Source organism: Hippocampus guttulatus, chromosome 17 (genome assembly GCF_054856545.1).
Source record: "Hippocampus guttulatus isolate MCC_2025c chromosome 17, RoL_Hgut_1.0, whole genome shotgun sequence".
Taxonomy (NCBI): domain Eukaryota; kingdom Metazoa; phylum Chordata; class Actinopteri; order Syngnathiformes; family Syngnathidae; genus Hippocampus; species Hippocampus guttulatus.
Window position 1 is genome coordinate 1925632 of NC_141277.1, and position 18003 is coordinate 1943634.

General features: G+C 44.5%; 2 protein-coding genes across 3 annotated transcripts; one reads left to right on the forward strand and one right to left on the reverse strand.

The window, feature by feature from the left end:
- The first annotated feature begins 4753 nt into the window (after positions 1-4753).
- On the forward strand, positions 4754-6432 carry scpp8 (secretory calcium-binding phosphoprotein 8). Its single transcript, XM_086135099.1, has 3 exons — positions 4754-4912; positions 5093-5165; positions 5605-6432. The coding sequence occupies exons 2-3, from the start codon at positions 5103-5105 to the stop codon at positions 6136-6138; spliced, it is 597 nt and encodes a 198-aa protein (XP_085991225.1). The 5' UTR covers positions 4754-4912; positions 5093-5102; the 3' UTR covers positions 6139-6432.
- A 563-nt stretch (positions 6433-6995) lies between these two features.
- spp1 (secreted phosphoprotein 1) lies at positions 6996-17091 on the reverse strand. 2 transcript variants are annotated; one of them, XM_086135622.1, is made up of 9 exons: positions 16766-17091; positions 11673-11785; positions 10648-10717; positions 10331-10375; positions 10188-10262; positions 10000-10065; positions 9735-9902; positions 9333-9653; positions 6996-7906 (listed from the first exon to the last, which is right to left on the reverse strand). In XM_086135622.1, exons 1-9 carry the CDS (start codon positions 16949-16951, stop codon positions 7619-7621), a joined length of 1332 nt encoding a protein of 443 aa, XP_085991748.1. In that variant the 5' UTR covers positions 16952-17091; the 3' UTR covers positions 6996-7618. The 2 variants fall into 2 exon arrangements, with proteins under 2 accessions (XP_085991748.1, XP_085991749.1); XM_086135623.1 differs by having other exon boundaries at positions 11673-11898; positions 16766-16900.
- Between the last annotated feature and the right edge of the window lie 912 nt (positions 17092-18003).

The following is an 18003-nucleotide window of genomic DNA, read 5'->3' on the forward strand; positions in this document are numbered from 1 at the left end:
GGGCAAAGGAGTTGCTTTCGATATGAGTGGGTTCTGCTTCTCCGTGTTTATTTATATATTCGCTCACTTTCTGCTCTGGGGTGGTCTGAATAGGGAGGAATTCCAATACTTCTTCGCCTCGTTCTTCCATACTAAAGTGGGCCGCAGCCGACTCCATCGCGTCTGCTTTGGCTGTAGCCGCATCGGCTTCTTTTCTCTGATGGAGAAGATCTAGGCTGGCTTCCAAGCGTGCTTTTTCCATTTTGATATTGATTTCTTCCTCAGCATAGGCTAATCTGGCTCTTGCGGCTTGAGCTTCAGCCTGAGCGAGCGCCGCCTCCATCCTGGCTCGGGATGAGGCGGATGACCTACTCAAAGATCCTTTTGAAGAGCTCACAGTGAGCTGCGTCGCAGATCTTGAGGATTTACTGGGGTGGGAGAAGAGCGACCCGGTCTCCCCGTTGCTTTCACCGCTAGCATCCGTTTTCTCCATTTTGACGAGCGAGGGAGGCTGCCGAAATTGAATGTGTGCACAATTGGCTCTGCTTTCAAGCTGGCGCGCGCGTTTTCCAAGGATCAGGCGATTGTTGTTTATGGCAGGGTTGATCATAAGATGTGCGACTGCAACAAAAGAACACAGCGCTGTTTGGTAAGCACCAAACCAAGTTAGCTAAGCCAATAGCATATCCGTGCAAACAATCCGTGTTGACCAGTATTCATCTGTGCATAATCGTTAAGTGTCGAGTATGAAACAACAAAAGAGTGTGAGTCGGTGTATCAGCTGCAAATTTATTTGCTCATGTTGCCACTCGTAACTAGAAATAACCGGTTGATATGAATGGAGAAAACTAACACCGAGGCATCTGTGCTAACATCATCATGGAATGTGACCAAGGCAACAATGAACAAGAATCCAATTAGACAATTAGACAATTACCTTTGGTCCTTTTTATTTTTTCGTGCTGAAGCTTCTCTTTCCAAAGTCTGTCGGGGAAAATGAGCCCTGGAGACCAATTCTATGTGACATCGCCTCAAAAGAAGTTTGCTCATAAAGCTTTGTGACATGGAGATGATTGCGGAGAGTAACGTGTCATTTACACTTGCTCTGTAAAAAAAAAAAAAATAAATAAAGGTACTGAACCGGCGTGCTGACTTTACACCCGACACATGTTGGCTTTTGTTGGTGTCTTTTATCATCGAAAAAAAAAAAGATTTGGGGGAGATTACACTAAAGGGTCAGTCGCCATAGAGTGACTTTCGAGCAATACCCCGCACCCTGCCCACCACCTTTTCCAGCTACTCCCCTCAGGCAGACGCTACAGATCCATGCGCACCAAATCCAGTAGACACTTAAACAGCTTCTTCCCTCTAGCCATTAACTCCTTAAACAGTCACTGACGTAGTCACTCTTCTTGTACTACAAATACTGCTACTGGTTACTCTAAAATGGTTCAATGATTTGTTGTTTACGATGATACTAATGCAGCGTGTTATACCGGAGACAAATTCCTTGTGTGTTCTACATACTTGGCCAATAAAGATGATTCTGATTCTGATTCTGATTCTGAAAAACAGAATGCTGACACATGCGCGTAACACTAAAGAAAAGCATTGTGCAGTTCGGCACTACGGGTAAGAATTAGACAAGGTCAGATCATATCGACAATCGCCATTCGACATAGGCTTTCATTTCTACAAGCTCGGTCTCCGTGAACATGCGTTTGCACGAAACAAAAGATACAATGTCTTCAGACGAAAGTGAAGTTAGTTACTTTGCTCCCGGCCTGATCGAGTGCACATTTCCTCAGATGCACAGAATGTACGGGTACCTAAGTGTTTCTTTGGAAAATAAGACAAAAAGGACTTGCAAACAAGAAATGGGGGGGGGGGAGGGGTGCACAATGGCAAATAGGTAACATTAAAGTGCATCCTAGACTACACTTTGAATCGCCACCTCACTCAAACCTCACAGCGTTTTGCAACGGCACTCACGTCTCCTCGTCCGCGCGGAAAATGGACTCATTTGAAAGAGGAGCGTTATCAGGCGACGTCTTGCCCACACGGCCGCTGATGGCTGCAATCAACAGGAGGAGGAAGAGGGGGGACTTGAGAAAGCGTCTCGTCGGCACTGATATGGTCTTCTCTATCACCTTTGATTGAGTTCAAATCCTTAAAGGACGTGCCGTGATGATTGCCGTTGCGCATAGCGCCTGCGCGAGTGGTGATGTCTCGAGAAAGCTGTAATTTTCTATGCATGGCCAAAAGAGTGTGCAAATGAAAGGAAAAACGGAAGGTCTCAGAGTCTGCCACAAAAACATCCGTCCATGTTCGCATCCGCTTCTCCTCGTGAGGGTCGCGGGCGTGCCGGAGCCTATCCCGGCCGTCTTCGGGCAGTAGCGCACCCTGAACTGCTTACCAGCCAATGGCAGGGCACACACAGACAAACAACCATTTGCACTGTGTGGAGTTTCTATGCTCACCCCCGGTTCTGCATGGGTTTTCTCCGGGTACTCCGGAGCGCCAAATTCACTTGAGGAATGAGAAAGGTACTGATTGGGTTTGGGTGGAGGCACGCGCTGGAAAGGACAAGAATGAATTGTCCTTAGCAGAAGTAAAAGACAATATATGTGTCATGGTTCTGTTTGTGTCCAACAGGTGGCACTGTAGTGCACCGCCTGCAGCTGCACAGCTGTTGGTCGTCGTGTCATTAGTTGTCGGTTTTAAAAGGACTCCCGGCACGGCCACTCGGTGTCGGGTCATTGTTTGTTGCGGTCATGTTTGTTTTCTGTCATTGTTTCTGTTGCTGTTAGTTAGTTTTTTTTTTGCTGCAGCCATGGTTTTTGTTTGTTACTTTGGATTCTTTTTGTTTTCTTATATTTAGTTTCCTCAGTATTTTGGTAATACAATTTGTCTAGTTCACCCTGCTCCTCCCTGCCTTCCTGCTTTTTGGGGTCCTCCAACTACACCGCCATCATGCTAATCGTGGCAATGTCCGTGAATGAGAGAGGAGAAAAACAAAATGGATGGACATCAATCTTCCCATTCGTCCTATCGATAGAAAGCTGTCGATCTTGCTTCAGAGATGTCCGACTGAGTGATAGGATGTCGTTAAAGGTCACACACTTATTGAGTGGCATCCATTGCGACGCTGGAACGATGAACATGAAGATATGAAATGGCATTTCTGTTGACCGCATTTCTCAAGTTTGTGACTCATAAGTGACGCTTATAACGGGAAGTGCCACATGTGGCTCAAGGTCATTTTTAGACAAGAGGAAGTGGTTTTGCTAAACAAAATATGAGGTGTGCGGGATGTCTGCGTGATAACAAGGATGACGATAATTCAGGTGAATACCCAAATGAACGTCATATGCAAATTATGACAGCGGTGTAAACATAGCCTAGTTTCGCTCTCTGTCTCGGTTGGCGTGGCCTTGACTAAAACGTTCGCTTTTAGAATACAAATCAATCTTTTATCAAGCTCATAATCGGCTGTTCACTTTGGGCTATGAAAACAAAGCCGTCACGCATTCCTAACAATCGCGATCTAAATCCATCAAGGTTGCTCTCGACGACTTTGTTCATCCGCGTCTCATGAAGCCTCTTGAATGACACGTCCCCTTTATGATTCGCGCTGAGGTAACAGGAAGACGACCGTTTCAGTCGTGTCTCCATCTATTGGAGTAACACAGTTGTGTCACACAGACAGACACGCACACACACACTTATCAAACTCTTACTCCCCTGTAAAATTCCACAGGCTGCCGCTCCGTCTGCCTAAATGATGAATAAATTCTTCATTTCATCAAACGCAATTTTTCATACGGTACCTCAGTCAAATCGTCGCCATGACGAACTTCACAGTTATCGGATCAACCGAGCCAAAAGCAGTAAAATCTGACCGTCATCTAGTGCCAAACACCCACAGACATTTTTTTTTTTCTTTCTGAATTCTTTCCTTATGGAATATCTGCACGACAGCAAACAAAGAGGCATACATTAGTTGCTGGCCACTTTTCCCATATTAACTCCATCCGAGCGTGTCGAACAAAGTCACATGCCCGTAATTAAGGAATACGTACAGAACAAAAGAGTGTATAAAGGCCTCCATTTTGTGCTGGGACATGCACAAGAACCGAGGTTAGTGTTCCGAATAATTTAGGAGAACTAATAACTTTAGTCCAACCCCTGATAGATTTTGTTGTTCTAGCTTTACGAGTACATTTGTATCAGCATAATTCATAAATCATCCAGTAAGTAAAAAGATTCAAAGAATCCAACACCATCTTAGAAATATAGTTGAATCTCGTTACAATGTACTTCGAGGGACATGACGAATCTCTACGTTATAACGGTAGTTCGCTGAAACCACTTCCAATAAATGGACCAACTACGATACAGTATGAACCTTTCTAGGTGTAAAAACATGAACATGTAATGCAGTATAACGGAGGGGTATCCTGCGCTGCCCATTTTGTTCAGCAATACGGGCGCCATTAAAACGACGAGAATCTGGTCGTTTCAATGACGTTGACGTTGTAAAAATGTGTATATCTTTATCTATATCAATGTCGATGTAGATATATCTATATAGAAATATAGATATATAGATATATCTATATAGATATAGATATATAGATGTATAAGTATATATATGTCAAGTGTAAGTGAAAACCCGAATCGCCATTTTGTGTAATCTGGGCCTTCTTGCCCCCCCCCACTGCCCCACAGTTGCAGGTAACCTCGACTCTTACTCATTCCTCTCCACAAAGCCACAATAGCCCTGCCCAGCTTCTCTGCACGGCCTACTTAAGCATCAGATCATCCCAAATGACACTCCCACATCTTTTTGGACTCAAGGCAAATACTTTAGACTGAATTTAAGGGAACTGAAAGATCCGAGTGACTGTTGTGGTGTCGCCAGGGGGAAAAGGTAAATCTATTTTGATGAATTCATTTTTGTACCCAATATATATGATATAATATTACCCAATAATACATACCGCTCCAAAAATCCTTGGAGCGGTATGTTTTGTCATATAAGTACAGTATTGATGACCAGTATTATGGTCCTTGGCGGTATGGGCTGCCATTTTATTGTTTTTATTTGCAGGAACCAATTCATGATGAATCTTCCAACTTTTTCACTGATGGTTGTACTTCTTGCAACAGCTTCGACTAAACCAGTAAGCCTTGATGTACTTTTCACTCCCCTTTGAACACACGTATCAGTCTCTTTAAAATTCTGGTACATCCTGTACATGAGTGTAATTGTCTCTTATTTTTTAAACGGTGTGAGTAAACTGCACTGTGCTTTTCAACCAGGTCTCTAAATGTGTAAAGGCAAACACCCGCAAAGTGTGTCTACCTTGTATTCAATCCTTTATGAGAGAAAAGTCAGTCACAGTTGTAGGCGAGTTGTGATAGGGAGGTAAGCAGAAGTGGAGACGGATTTCACATTTGACTTCACAGCAGTGGCGATTAGTCAATAACTCTGCTTCATTAAACCGATGAATGGAAGAACCTTTGTCTTTTTAATTCCAAATCATTTTTTATTCTGGATCAGCACTGCTAAATGATCGGCTATGGTGGATTATATTCTCCCCTTTGCTATTCCATCGACAGGTTGATGAAAACTGGCTGCAGGATGCTGCCATCACTGAAAATAACCAGAAACAAGAATCACTTGCTCGGGACAACTGGAGTCATTCTTCTGAGTCCGCTCGCTCACATGACTCAGGGGAGTCCAGAGACGTCTCTGAAAGTGAATCCACTGAGGAGTCCATTGATCTGCTGTCCGCGGAGCCACTGGCAGAGTTTTTCGAGGAGTCATCCGAAGAATCCTCTGAGGAGGCACCTGAAAAGTCTTCAGAGGGGTCCACCAAGTATTCCTCTGAGGAGTCTTCTGAGGAGTCATCAGAGGAATCCTCCGAGGAGTCTTCTGAGGAGTCGTCAGAGGAGTCCTCAGAGGAATCCTCCGAGGAAGTTGCCGTCACAGATCCCATGATGACAACCACAGAAGACACAAATACATCCACGCCCAAACCTGCCACCACAAGCTCAAATGAGCAAGGCACAACCACACCTGCTGGAGATGTGACCGTAAGCCGTGGCCTTTCCACAGAGTCTCACATCACTGAAAGACGCGGAGACAACTAACACGGTGACCGCGAACCGAAAATATATTTCAAAAGGTGATGATTGTGGGCTAAAAGTTGACTCATTGTTATCTGGATCCATTTTTAAAATTTGTTTCTAATCAAACATAATGTAGCCGCAAGGAAATCAGAAAACGAATGCTAATATTGCTTAATATTGCAAATATTTAAAGACATTTGTTAATAACTGTTCTAATGTATGAAATGTACTGTTTTCAAACGTACCATCGGGTGTACATACCATACCTCTAAAATCCCACAAATAAATGTTATGTTCCACAAGACTGAAAAAGAACTGTCAACATTTATGTATTCTCACACAAAATGACACTTACACATTGCAAAAAAATACATTCACTGGTCCAAGATGTCCCTAATGCTGTCTACTCGGTGTACAGTATGATATGATGGTAGGATTCATAGTTTTTACCGCCATCTAGTGGTGAAACGCATGAATTCAGGGCATGTGGGAATGATGCCCTTATATTGCCTGTGGGCAAATGTAATACAATTTTTTTTTTTTTATACTGTATATGAATTTCTGAAAATATGTCCTGTGAGCGAGCACTTGATGCCCCACTGTTGGAACAGCCACACCAATGTTTGTAAAGATTTTTTTTTGGGGGGGGTGGGACCATCGATCTATGTCTCTATATATCGAGATAAAAAAGTTTGGGCACAAAAGACAAAAAAGTTAACAACCACTACGTTAAAGGGTTAAGACCGAGATCATTGTGACGTAGCTAATATTTGCTGGTGTTCTATGTATGTTCGTCTATTTGTATCATTTCAAATGGTTGCCGTTTTCACCACTTTCATGGATTAAGTGCAAAAGACATGTTCACAAATATGCACATGTTCACGACAGTAAAATGATTTATTCCTCATTAATTCACAGCCAACGACGGTTCATTATTTCCACCGCAGTTGCGGTCACAATGCATAATAATAGCAGGCAGAATTTTGTTCGCCGGCTGAATGATTCAAGATGTTCTGTGTGAGCAAAATAAAAAAGCCGCGTGGCAGGGTGGATTAAAGTAAAATAATTTTATTTATACTTTAGAAATGGTACAAAAAAAAACATTACGATAGACATGAAGGGGCAGGTGCCAACATGTAGTGTAAAGTAAGAACTTGAGGATGCCGACAGATTTGATACGGATAGCAAGCAAACACGCTGAAGGACACGGGAGGCAAATACATGGCTTCAAAAGTTATGATGCTTGAATTGATGGCGGGCATTTGAAGCCAACTGCGCGTCCCCTGGAGTGCGACCCTGACACGCTTTGATTGGATGTGGTATTTTCTTCCAGATTAAACTTTTGAAGACCTGTTTTGATTTCGACAAATAAAGTTGTGCCACCGAGCTCACAATTATTTTGTGAACCCGACCAATAACTGATGCTGAACAAGCGTTTTGGATTGTCGCTGCTGGAAGAAGTGTCTCCCGAAGTGGACCCGAACGGGATTTTCCGGATGATTTATTTGGCGGTGATGACCACCGGCATGTCAGTGGTTTCACGGGCCGTCTCGTGCTCATCTGAGTCACTCTCCATGCTGTCGCTCTCGTCAGAATCGCTGTCAGCGGCTCCAGGTGTGGCCGTGGTCTCCTCGCTGCTCTGCTCGGGTTCGGACTGCTCTTCCTCCTCCGCATCTGCCGAGCTTCCGCTATCGCTTGTGCCGTCGGTCTCCTCCTCCGCTGGGAGAGCGTCCTGGTTCTCGGGAGTGCTGGTATCCTCTTCCAGCATGTCAGTGTGCTCCTGATAGGTCTGAAGCAAGGAATGCAAGCAAGAGATTTACACTCACAGTTGCATATGAAACGCGTGCAGAATGTGATGTGAAATTCAGGACGTTTATGGGATCGAATGATACACCGTACACATAAATAGGCGGCCATTGGCCATACAAAAGGTTTCGTGTTGCTTTGGGCTGCCACTGCTTCACTGAAAGGCAGGACTGTGTTTCCTGAAGGCTATTTTTGACAGATTTCCCGCTGTATTGGACCCCTTGTCATCCGTAGACCCAGCTATGAGGTACCAAAACTCTGGCCTTTTTTAAAAATTGACTTCTATTTAGGGTTACCTGCATTTTATGTTGCTCTCCATAAATAAATAAACCATTCGGGTCAGTGTGGGTAAAAAAGCCACATCGTGTTCGTTTGAGGGCATCCGTATGTTGACTTACAGACTGAAGACAAACATCAGGCTTTGAAGGAACAAATCATTTCAGGACCCCCCCCCCCCCCCCCCCCCCCCCCGGCTGGATACAGCCAGATGGAAGGGGACTCATTTAAAGGGCAGAATCATCCGGCCGGCAATGTCAAGGCGCCAGTCGAAACTCTGTAATTAGGATTTTCGTAAATTATGCCCCTGAGTATTTCGGCTACTGTATTTTTTTGTTCCCTTCCTTTGAAAGTTTGCACCCGGGGCATTACCGGTTTTGCAATATTGGCTTACTTTGGTTTTGCAGAACACAAGCAACAACTACGGTGGTCCGGGAGCTTTAAAAAAGGGATTGGCAAGGTGTTTTAATTGTAGGCCTACAAACTTGTGTTAAGTCATTCAATCGTTGTCATTCACATGCACGTATTTATTTATATACACGTATACAGCTCTGAAAATATAAACAAATAAAAGGGCCAAAATAATATTGGCCCGTTTTTTTTTTCCTCATCCATTATCTATTACGATAATCCTGTTCGGAGTCACGGAGAGCCGCAGCCTATCCGGGTGAAAGGCAAACTACATCCTGAACTCCATACATGTAACGAGTGTTTTTTGTTTGTTTTTTCTATATGTGTCATCGCCATGCGTGCGAAAGAAGAAGTCACAGAGTTGCTGAGGAACTGATGCTGAGACACAGCGCCTCTGTATCCTTCCAATATGGAATCTATATTCCGTTGACTGATCACAGCGCACTAGTTTTGCCTGTGGGCAAAGGCCTCGAGTTTTACACCACAAACACACAGTTTCGGCAAGCAGATTATTGAGGTCTTGTAAAAATAGCCACCACGTTACTGATATAACCAACCCAATGTGGAATAAATTACCCCCTCTTGCCACAAAGTTTTGTTGTTTTTTTTAAGTTGCTCTCGGTTTCATGCAGATAGATAATTTGTACTTGGATTTCTTTTCCGCATTTTTAGCAGTCGGACCTGAACGTCCATCAAAAATAGCATACGGTGCTCCGACTGACCTCACTCTTGTAGACTTCCGGTGACTTCTCCACCTCATTGTCGATGGGCACGTCGTAGCCCGATTTTTTCCCGCTGTCAACGTATTCATAGGACTTGTAAGATGAAGGGGCCTTGTGGTAGGTCTTCTCCTCGGCGTAGACGTAGCTCTTGTACTCGCTGGGGTATGCTCCCATGCTGTCGCCGCGGCCTGAATCCGTGTCTGTGACGATGGTGGGCAGCAGGGGTTCCTCCGTCACAATCACAGGCGTCACCGTCTCGGGGGCGACGGTTGAAGACTCGCCAGACTCTGAGCTGTCTTCCTCATCTTCCTCTTCGCTTTCCTGGAGGGGCAAATCACAACGCTCACCCTCAACCCTAATGTGGACCGTGACATGCAGACAATGTTTGTTTCGACTACTCACGCTCTCCTCTGATTCATCTTCATCATCATCCTCATCATCCTCATCATCCTCATCATCCTCATCATCGCCGTCTTTACTTGGCTCATCTTGGTTGTCGACGGAGGGCGTGTCTGTTGCGGCCTCGTCTGGAGTTTCAAAGTTGACTAAAGCCGGAATCTCGACTGCTGCCTGCTCCAAAAATGCAGAAATCCAAAGACAGACTGATCAATTATACAAGGCGAAGAGTCCAGGCGCACTGTATACTAGAATTGAAACGTATTCTGACCTCATCAGAACCAGCTGTAATCTCATCCGAACCAAGAGCAATGGGTGCTAAAAATTTCTGGAAAAGCTGCGAGAACATCGGCGACAGGTGAGTTGCAGTGTGCGTGGTCTCAACCGTTTCCTCGACACCAACACATTCGGAACGTAAAATGTCAGTGCTTTGTTTTTCGAATTGCGGGAATGCCGTACCCTGAAGGGCGACACGCGGAAGCGAGTCAAGTCGGCCATCTTTTTCCTGAAGAGTGAAGCCGCGGGTCGTCTGACCTGTGGACAAGCACGAGAGTCAACGTGGATGTCTCACCCTCTGTCTGTCTTTCCGACGTTATACCCACCATTTCTTCAGAGCTCTCTGCCGAACTGTCGGAATATTTTCTTGCCTGAAAAGCAGACGATCCCAATCAATAAAATCACTAAATGAATGAAACTACAATTCAGGAAATTGTGCGGGTTATCCACTGACATCATGCAAACACGAGCAGTGTCGAAAGGACACTTGAATTAGATTGGATGCTTTATAGGCGCTTTGAGACGATGCAATTGCACCGTGACCAAGTCATTGACATATTTCATTCAATTAAACTCAACTTAGTTGCAAGGGATGGAAAACAAAGCACATGAAGTTGAAGACAACCGAGAAGAAATAACTCACTGGTCGGCAGAGAACTGCAGCAAAGAGCAGAACAAAAACAAATACCACTTTCATGGCTTCTGTTCGGTATCTAGAAGAACCAAAGAAAAGTAGAAGCAGTGATGATGAAATGAAACAACCAAATACATTTTTGAAGGCAATTAAAAAATGAATTGTAATACATATCGACCAACATCAAGTGTAATACATGTATGTATGTTACGTCAACAGAAATAACCCGTTTTGGTTTTTGCCTTGGAGTTCACGAGGTTCATTATTTTCCGCTCACAGGAACGAGAGAGGACAAGAAAGTTTGGACTCTGGTTGTGTAATTTATGATTTGTGTCGCAGTGTTCAGGACACTGCGAGTTAAATCGCAAGTTAAAATTAAAGTGCCTCCGCCACAAGACCCAAGAAATATGGGAACAACTCAAAAAGCCAAGCGGTCCACTCGCCCACACACACACACACAAACACATGAGCAGACATACAGAGCAAAAACTAACATCTCATTTCCAAACCATGCCTAGTAATTTATTGCCGTTCGGTCTCAACTCTTCAGTCTTTTTTTTTTTTTGGGTGGGCTTCCCAACAAGTCGCAGGGATTTTCGACCACTGGGCCTCACAAGCAAGACACTGCTGTTGGTCAAACTCGCTTTACCGAGAGATGTTGGATGGGAAGCTACGAGAGAAAAAAAATTATCAGGTGTCTCCCAGCCTCCCGTGTGAATGAAAATGAATTGTTTTCACAAATTGGGATTGATTTGACTGTCTACTCAAGAAGATAATCCTACGTTGCTCAAATGAAATGCTCCTATTTAAGTTACGACAGGAGAACTTTCCACGAGTATTTGCTGAGGTGCTCCTCAGCTGTAACATGCGATTCACCGGCACTCAAATCCTCCCACTACGTTCCAGATGTTACGCGGTACATGTTCTTGCAGCTATTAAAAGCAGCGCATAGCAAACAAGCATTAGCGTCATCAAACCACAATCCCCACCGAACACTCAATATTGTCATTCACATCGCATGAACTCGTACTCACCTTAGCGAGAAGAAGACTGATGTGGTTTGATGGCAGTATGTTCCCGGGATGCTGCGCGCCGGATGCCCTGTGATGCTACTGCAGTCTCCTCTGGCCTTTAAATCGCCACGCTTCTGCCAGCAGCCAATCAGAGCCGAGACTGTGATGTCATGAGGTTAACCGCTCCACGGTCCACCTCTTGTCTGTCCCCCCCCCCCCACTCTTCCTTTGGTTTGCGGTGCGGGGGCTAACGTGCGTACACACATACGGAGAATTAAATTAATCTAAGAAAATACACTGGCATGATGTAGATAAAAAAAAAAAAAAAAAAACACCAACAAGTGCTGTGACAATGATTCAACTTCCTTACAGACAGAAATATGTCTGACTGAGGTCTAGCGGGATAATGGACAATTTACCGATTCATCGTAAACTGTCAACTGACGAGAATAACCACATTGTCATGCCCTTCGGTCGCCTTTCTTAAAAATGGAGATTAGAGACGGCCCGGTGTTTGAGTGGTTTGCACGTCGACCTCACAGTGCAGAGGTTCGTGAGTTCCTGTGTGGAGTTGGCATGTTGTCCCCATGCCCGCGTGGGTTTTCTCCGGGTACTCCGGTTTCCTCCCACGTTCCAAAAACATGCATGGCAGACTTATGGAACACTCGAAATTGTCCCGAGGTGTGAGTGTGAGCGCGAATGGTTGTTCGTCTCTGTGTGCCCTGCGATCGGCTGGCGACCGGTTCAGGGTGCCCCCCCCCCCCGCCCGCCCACTGCCCGAAGACAGCTGGGGCGACATGGACAAAGTGACACAGGCGTAGCGAAGATGAGGACATTGATGACAGAAATATCAGCACTTCAGTCCAATAACTGTCATCATTACCGCCTCTCAAAACGTTCCATGATGATTGGATGGGCGGGTGATGTTATTCCTGCGTCTGGTCTGGCTACATCGTCTCACTTCTTGTTTCCATGAAGGCACGTTGGTCTGGTCGTCAGTTTATTTTCGACACAATGACATTTCGTGAACGGAAGGACGACAGTTAGCAGTTCGACCTCGTTCTACGCAGTAGTTGTCGTCCATTCGCCTTTTTTTTGTTTAGCCTTTGCCGTCTTCCGGGTTGAGAGCTCGGCTGTTTTCTGTTTAAGTTCTGCTGGAAGTCGCATTGGTACCATGCTTTCAATTCTTTTCTTTTTTTCTTTTGTCATGCTGCACGAATGTTCCCATTTGGGTAATGCCGTTGGTCGGTGGACGCTGAAGCATGAGTGCGGTTGAGGGTGGAGGGATAAAGGGAGTGAATCTTTCATTGAACAGCCTGACTCTTTGTGTTGTGATTAATCAACTGTTGCCGTTTCCGGGAAGGAACAAAGCAATACGCATGTTTCATGATCGCGTGTTCTTCATCGTTTTCCTCTAATGGTGTTATGTCGCCGTTAAAATGATTGCGTTGACATGACCTTCAATACCAACATTCAAAATCAATTGTCTTTTACAAACGTTTCGACCTTATCAACAACTATACACATTACACAAAAGGTTTTAGGGGATTTTTTTTTTTTTTTAATCGGAACTGATGAACGGTGTTCTCCCGCATTTAATGACGATGACTAGACTTGATAACCAATGACTGATAATCGGTCCCTGTCTCCGCCGCAGATAGGAGACATCTCTGAGGAAGTTGTACAGACGGGAGGCACCGTTATTTTGAAGACTTTGGGGCGGAGGAAGATGCTTGCGTGAACCACCCTCCACATGTTGACTAGCATGTCAAAGGCTCTTCGCAACCACGTGCCCCCTTCATACCGGGACGTTTGCGACACGGCGACAATCCGATCTGCAAATGTTCATTCACCTGAAAAAAGACAAAAATGCATACAAGGGCAGATTTTTCCGAGCTTCAGTTAGAGCGAATCACAGATCTCAAATTCCTCAGCGCTCGATGACTCTGGAATTATACCTCATGGGCAGCCATCAAAATGTCTCTGCTCAGTATTGTGTTTGGTTTGGCAAGTGCGTCAGAGAAGTCTCGCGTTTGTCCTCAAGGGTTGTCATTACTCTTAGGAACTCACTGGAGCGGTCTTACAACAGCAGTTGATCGTATAACGGTGTTCTCTACGGATAAAGTGCTGAGAATTATCCAATGGGGAAAAAAGAATGGCACGATTGCGTTTGGTTGGCAACGCAGTTTGTCTCACCAGGGTGTGTTCTTCATAGCTGTGGCTGCGAGTGCATGTTGCCAGCAGGATTTTTGGGTGGAAAATATGGATTTGTTTTTGCACAGTTTAGCAATTACAGAGAACCAAGACGTTGCAAAAACTCATCGGAGTAAAGTTATTGTAGTGACTAAGGTTGACGAAAACACACCACGCCAATATTTTTTCAGTGGGTCTTGGGAGTGCAATGAAAACAAACGGCGAGTCAACGCCAATGTCGTTTGATGGTGCAAATGATCCGTGTTGCAGGGAAAAAAAATGCCGGATTAAAATGTGAAATAATAATCAAGAAATAATGTGCTGTTTGTACTGTACATTGTGCATTTAAAAAAAACAACGCACAAACTGAATTTCGGCTGGTGCCCTGTGTCATCCAAACTATTTTTATTTGAGGGTGTGGCTGCAGAGGGGCTGCACGGGTTATTTGTGTCTGGAAGAATGGCCGCTGTGGTCGTGTTGTGGTTCGACACTAACCAGACTTTTACACGCTTGAGAAAAGTCGGGGCGAAGAAAGAAGCGACGAGGACGGGAAAGAGAAGAAAAGCGAAATGACTTCCCCTAACAACATTCAAATGATCGCCATTTATCCGCCGAGTTTCTTTGCAGCTTGTCCTCATGAGGGTCACTGGTGAGTGGGAGCCTATCCCAGCGTTTCACTGCACTGGTCGCCGGCCCACCATGACCAAAATGGTCTGATAAGCATTTGTTTTTTTTAATCAAACCCTCTAGGAGTAGGCTCCATACTTAAATCCGATCTGCGTCCTCTATACTGAAGTAGGTTTACTTTTTGTCGATCCCTTGAGCATGCCCTTAACGATTGGGCAGAAATCTGTCTCAAGTGTGCTTGTTTTCACAAATGAAGGCCTCACTCACACAATCCTGATCTCAGTCGACCCGTTTGCTTTGTGGAGCTGTTCTGGGAAAATAACCGGAAACCACCATGACACTTGGGGACTTACCCCAAATGGTCAGCGTACTGTCCCATGGTTTGAGATGCTTATACCGTTTCATGAACAGATCATCAAAGCTCAGGAAAAAATAATAATAATAAAGTCAAGTCACCGACCGCAATCCAACCAAGTGGAATCGGTCAAATCGGCAGTTATCACACATGATGAGAGCAAAAACAATATTTTATTCTTGAATTCGTGAAGATCCAACTTCCATTTGTCAATAAGTGTAGATCCATGTGTTTTTCCACAAATGTTGTTGCAGTGAGCATTCTTTATTTTGTTTTTATTGCAGTCCTAAATTAAACATTGTTTCATCGTAATTTTACGTTGGCCCCTCATGGACGCCCCACTGTGCATTTCTGTCAAATTGTGTCCAGACGTGGAGATGTTCTGCAAGTTTATCCAGCATACTGTTTTTAAACATCCTTTACATACGAGAGCATGTGATTACATGCCTACGCACGTATGTTCCAGCTCTAATTGGCAAACATTTGAGCAAAAGTAGCGAGTTGAGAACTAACACTCATGTGGCTCTCATTGGATCGGCCAAACGTAATTACAGATCAGCACAAAGTCAAGGCTGACACTCCCCGAGAAGAGGCCCTGCTGCGGGGGCCAAGGAAATGACCTTATATGGCCACTTCCTTCGGGTAACTCCGGGGCCTGAAGAGCACCTTTGTGACCCCCAACAAACTTTCTAAACATGCTGAAAGGAAAAAAAAAACCCCAACAACAACAATTGAAAAGAGAACAAAGCATGACAAAGATGTAAGAAGTTCTGGCAGGTTATGTGGCTTTGTACTGTCTTCAACCCTCTTCCTCTCAATACTGATTTAACAACATGAAGTGGCCTGGCACTTCTCAAAAATGTGTATGATGACTAACTTTTATTCAAACCGCTGATCTACTCCCAAAACTGCTGATTTTGTCAATTGGTCACGACCCCACACTCATCTTTTGATTTAAAAATGCCACTCTTCACCTGTGGTGTGGACAATAATTGCTTGCCCTTACAAGTTTCATAACACTGTAATGTTACATAACTGACAACAGCCGGCGTGTCTTTTCTTTGAGACACACACACACACACACACACACAAAGAAAAAGCACAAAAACGTTCCGGTCAAGCTGCCAGAGATTCTACTTTGGTGAGCCGAGAGTGAGAGCTAAAAATACACACGAAATGTCTGAACCTGGGAACAGTCAGCTGCAGGACTGCCACATACAATGCTGTATGTCTTTCTCCAGTGTGTGTGTGTGTGAGTGTGTGTGTGTGTGTGTGTGTGTGTCCTTAATTACGATGACATGGGAAAGGAATAAATGAAAATGTTTTTTAAATTTTATTTTATTTACAACATGCAAGGAATAATGAGTACTTTAGCTCTCCATATCTTGAGAGTGTTTTGTCCTGACGAAGGTTATATTTCTTAGCAGTTACTGAGATACTGTCCTAAATGGAATTTTGTGTGGACACTCTGCAATATCGAAACATTATCACTAGATGTCGCCATTTTTTTAACTTTAAAATACTGTCTTTGTTGGGCTTAGTTTGCACTGTACAGTACTGTATAACCTTCGGCTGTATGTTCTCCGAACTGACACGCTAGAGGGCAGCATCATTCCTCAAGTGCAAATCGGCAGATGGTTATCGTAATTATACGTTTTAAAAAAATATATCTATCTATCTATGCATCTATGCACACATACACATACACACACAGACTTAAACGCAAAGTAATTGATTGCATTTTCTTTCCATCCGCCCGTTATCTTAAGCCAATTAATCCTCACCAAGGTCGCGGGTTTGTCGGACCCTATCTCGATGGTCTTCGGATAGAAGGTGGGTTCCACTCTCAACCATTTGCCAGCCAGGGCACCCCGAGACAAACAACCATTCACACTCACAATCACATCTAAGGGCAATTTAGAATGACCCATTAACCTACCGTGCATGTTTTTGGAATGTGGGAGGAAACCGCAGTACTCAGAGGAAAGCCACCCAGGCACAGGGAAAAGATGTTAACTCCACAAGAGTTGGCCGGAGCCGGGATTTGAACACGGGTGCTCTGCACTGTGAGGCGGGTGTGCCAACCGGTCGTCTCCGTGCTGCTGTGCCACATTGTATACGTCATAGTCAAAAATCCATCCCTGTTCGACGCCGCTTGACCTCACAGGTCGCAGGCAAGTTGGATCTTTTAAACTGCTGACTTTGGCCGAGAGGCCGGCTACACCCTTTCCTGCTCGCCAGCCACGCTCACATTTATACCCAAAGGCAATCGACAGTCTTCAATGAAGCGAGCATGCATGTTTTGAGAATGTGGGAGGAATCCACGTAAGCAGTGGGAGAACATGCAAAGTCCACACAGTAAGGCCATAGTCCACATTGGAGTCTCGAGGTGTATAATTAATCACAGTTAGCCAACTCAGTCAATCGACTACTGAATCATATCGGTCAGCAACATCTCGATAAAATGGCATCACTTTACCGAAGCATGAAGTCCTCTGGGCTCGTGAATGCGAAAATATGGTGATTATGCATGTGGTCATAACAATTATCTTAATCGAATAAGGAAAATGAATGGTAGAGGGGTCTTCGAATGCAGCAAAGAAAGAAAAAAAAACCCAACAGACAAGGAAGGCGTGAGTCAGAGAGTCCGCTCATTGTTGCTGTTGTGGTTTGACAGGTTTCCTGCGACTGCTAAAAATGGTGCAGTGTGTTGTTCTCTGTGAGAGTGCGAGAAGCGTGGGTTGAGAACCGACGCTTCGCGTTGGACGCGCTTTCTGTCGGGGAACGGCAATATCCCCCTCACCAGAAACATACACATTTGTTTTTCCCCTCACCAAACCAAAATAAAATGTTAAACTTCATTTTGTGTTAAAATGCCGACGGGCCGAATTTTAAATGCAGAAGTTCCAAACCGAGCATTGACAATATTAAAGGCCAAAGAGCAGAATCCGCTGCTTTGAGTAAATCCTGGGGTCATGTACGATTTTATTCTCCGAACTGAAGCGGGCTCTTGTAGACGCTTCTTCCACCCATGGCAGTATATCACAGCCAGAGGGGTTGATTATAAAATATAATAAAGATGATCATAAGGATAACAATGTATTCAATAAATTGATTTTGACAATGACTTAAAGGGTTCGACGCACATTGTTGTCAGATTGATGGAGGAAATACCAT

Coding starts and splice junctions, on each gene's coding strand:
- scpp8 (XM_086135099.1), top strand. CDS start 5,103: ATGATGAATCTTCCAACTTTTTCACTGATGGTTGTACTTCTTGCAACA. Junction 5,166..5,604: donor CAACAGCTTCGACTAAACCA/GTAAGCCTTGAT, acceptor TTCCATCGACAG/GTTGATGAAAACTGGCTGCA.
- spp1 (XM_086135622.1), bottom strand. CDS start 16,951: ATGACGTATACAATGTGGCACAGCAGCACGGAGACGACCGGTTGGCAC. Junction 10,263..10,330: donor CAGAGAGCTCTGAAGAAATG/GTGGGTATAACG, acceptor GCTTGTCCACAG/GTCAGACGACCCGCGGCTTC. Junction 9,903..9,999: donor TTACAGCTGGTTCTGATGAG/GTCAGAATACGT, acceptor TTTTTGGAGCAG/GCAGCAGTCGAGATTCCGGC.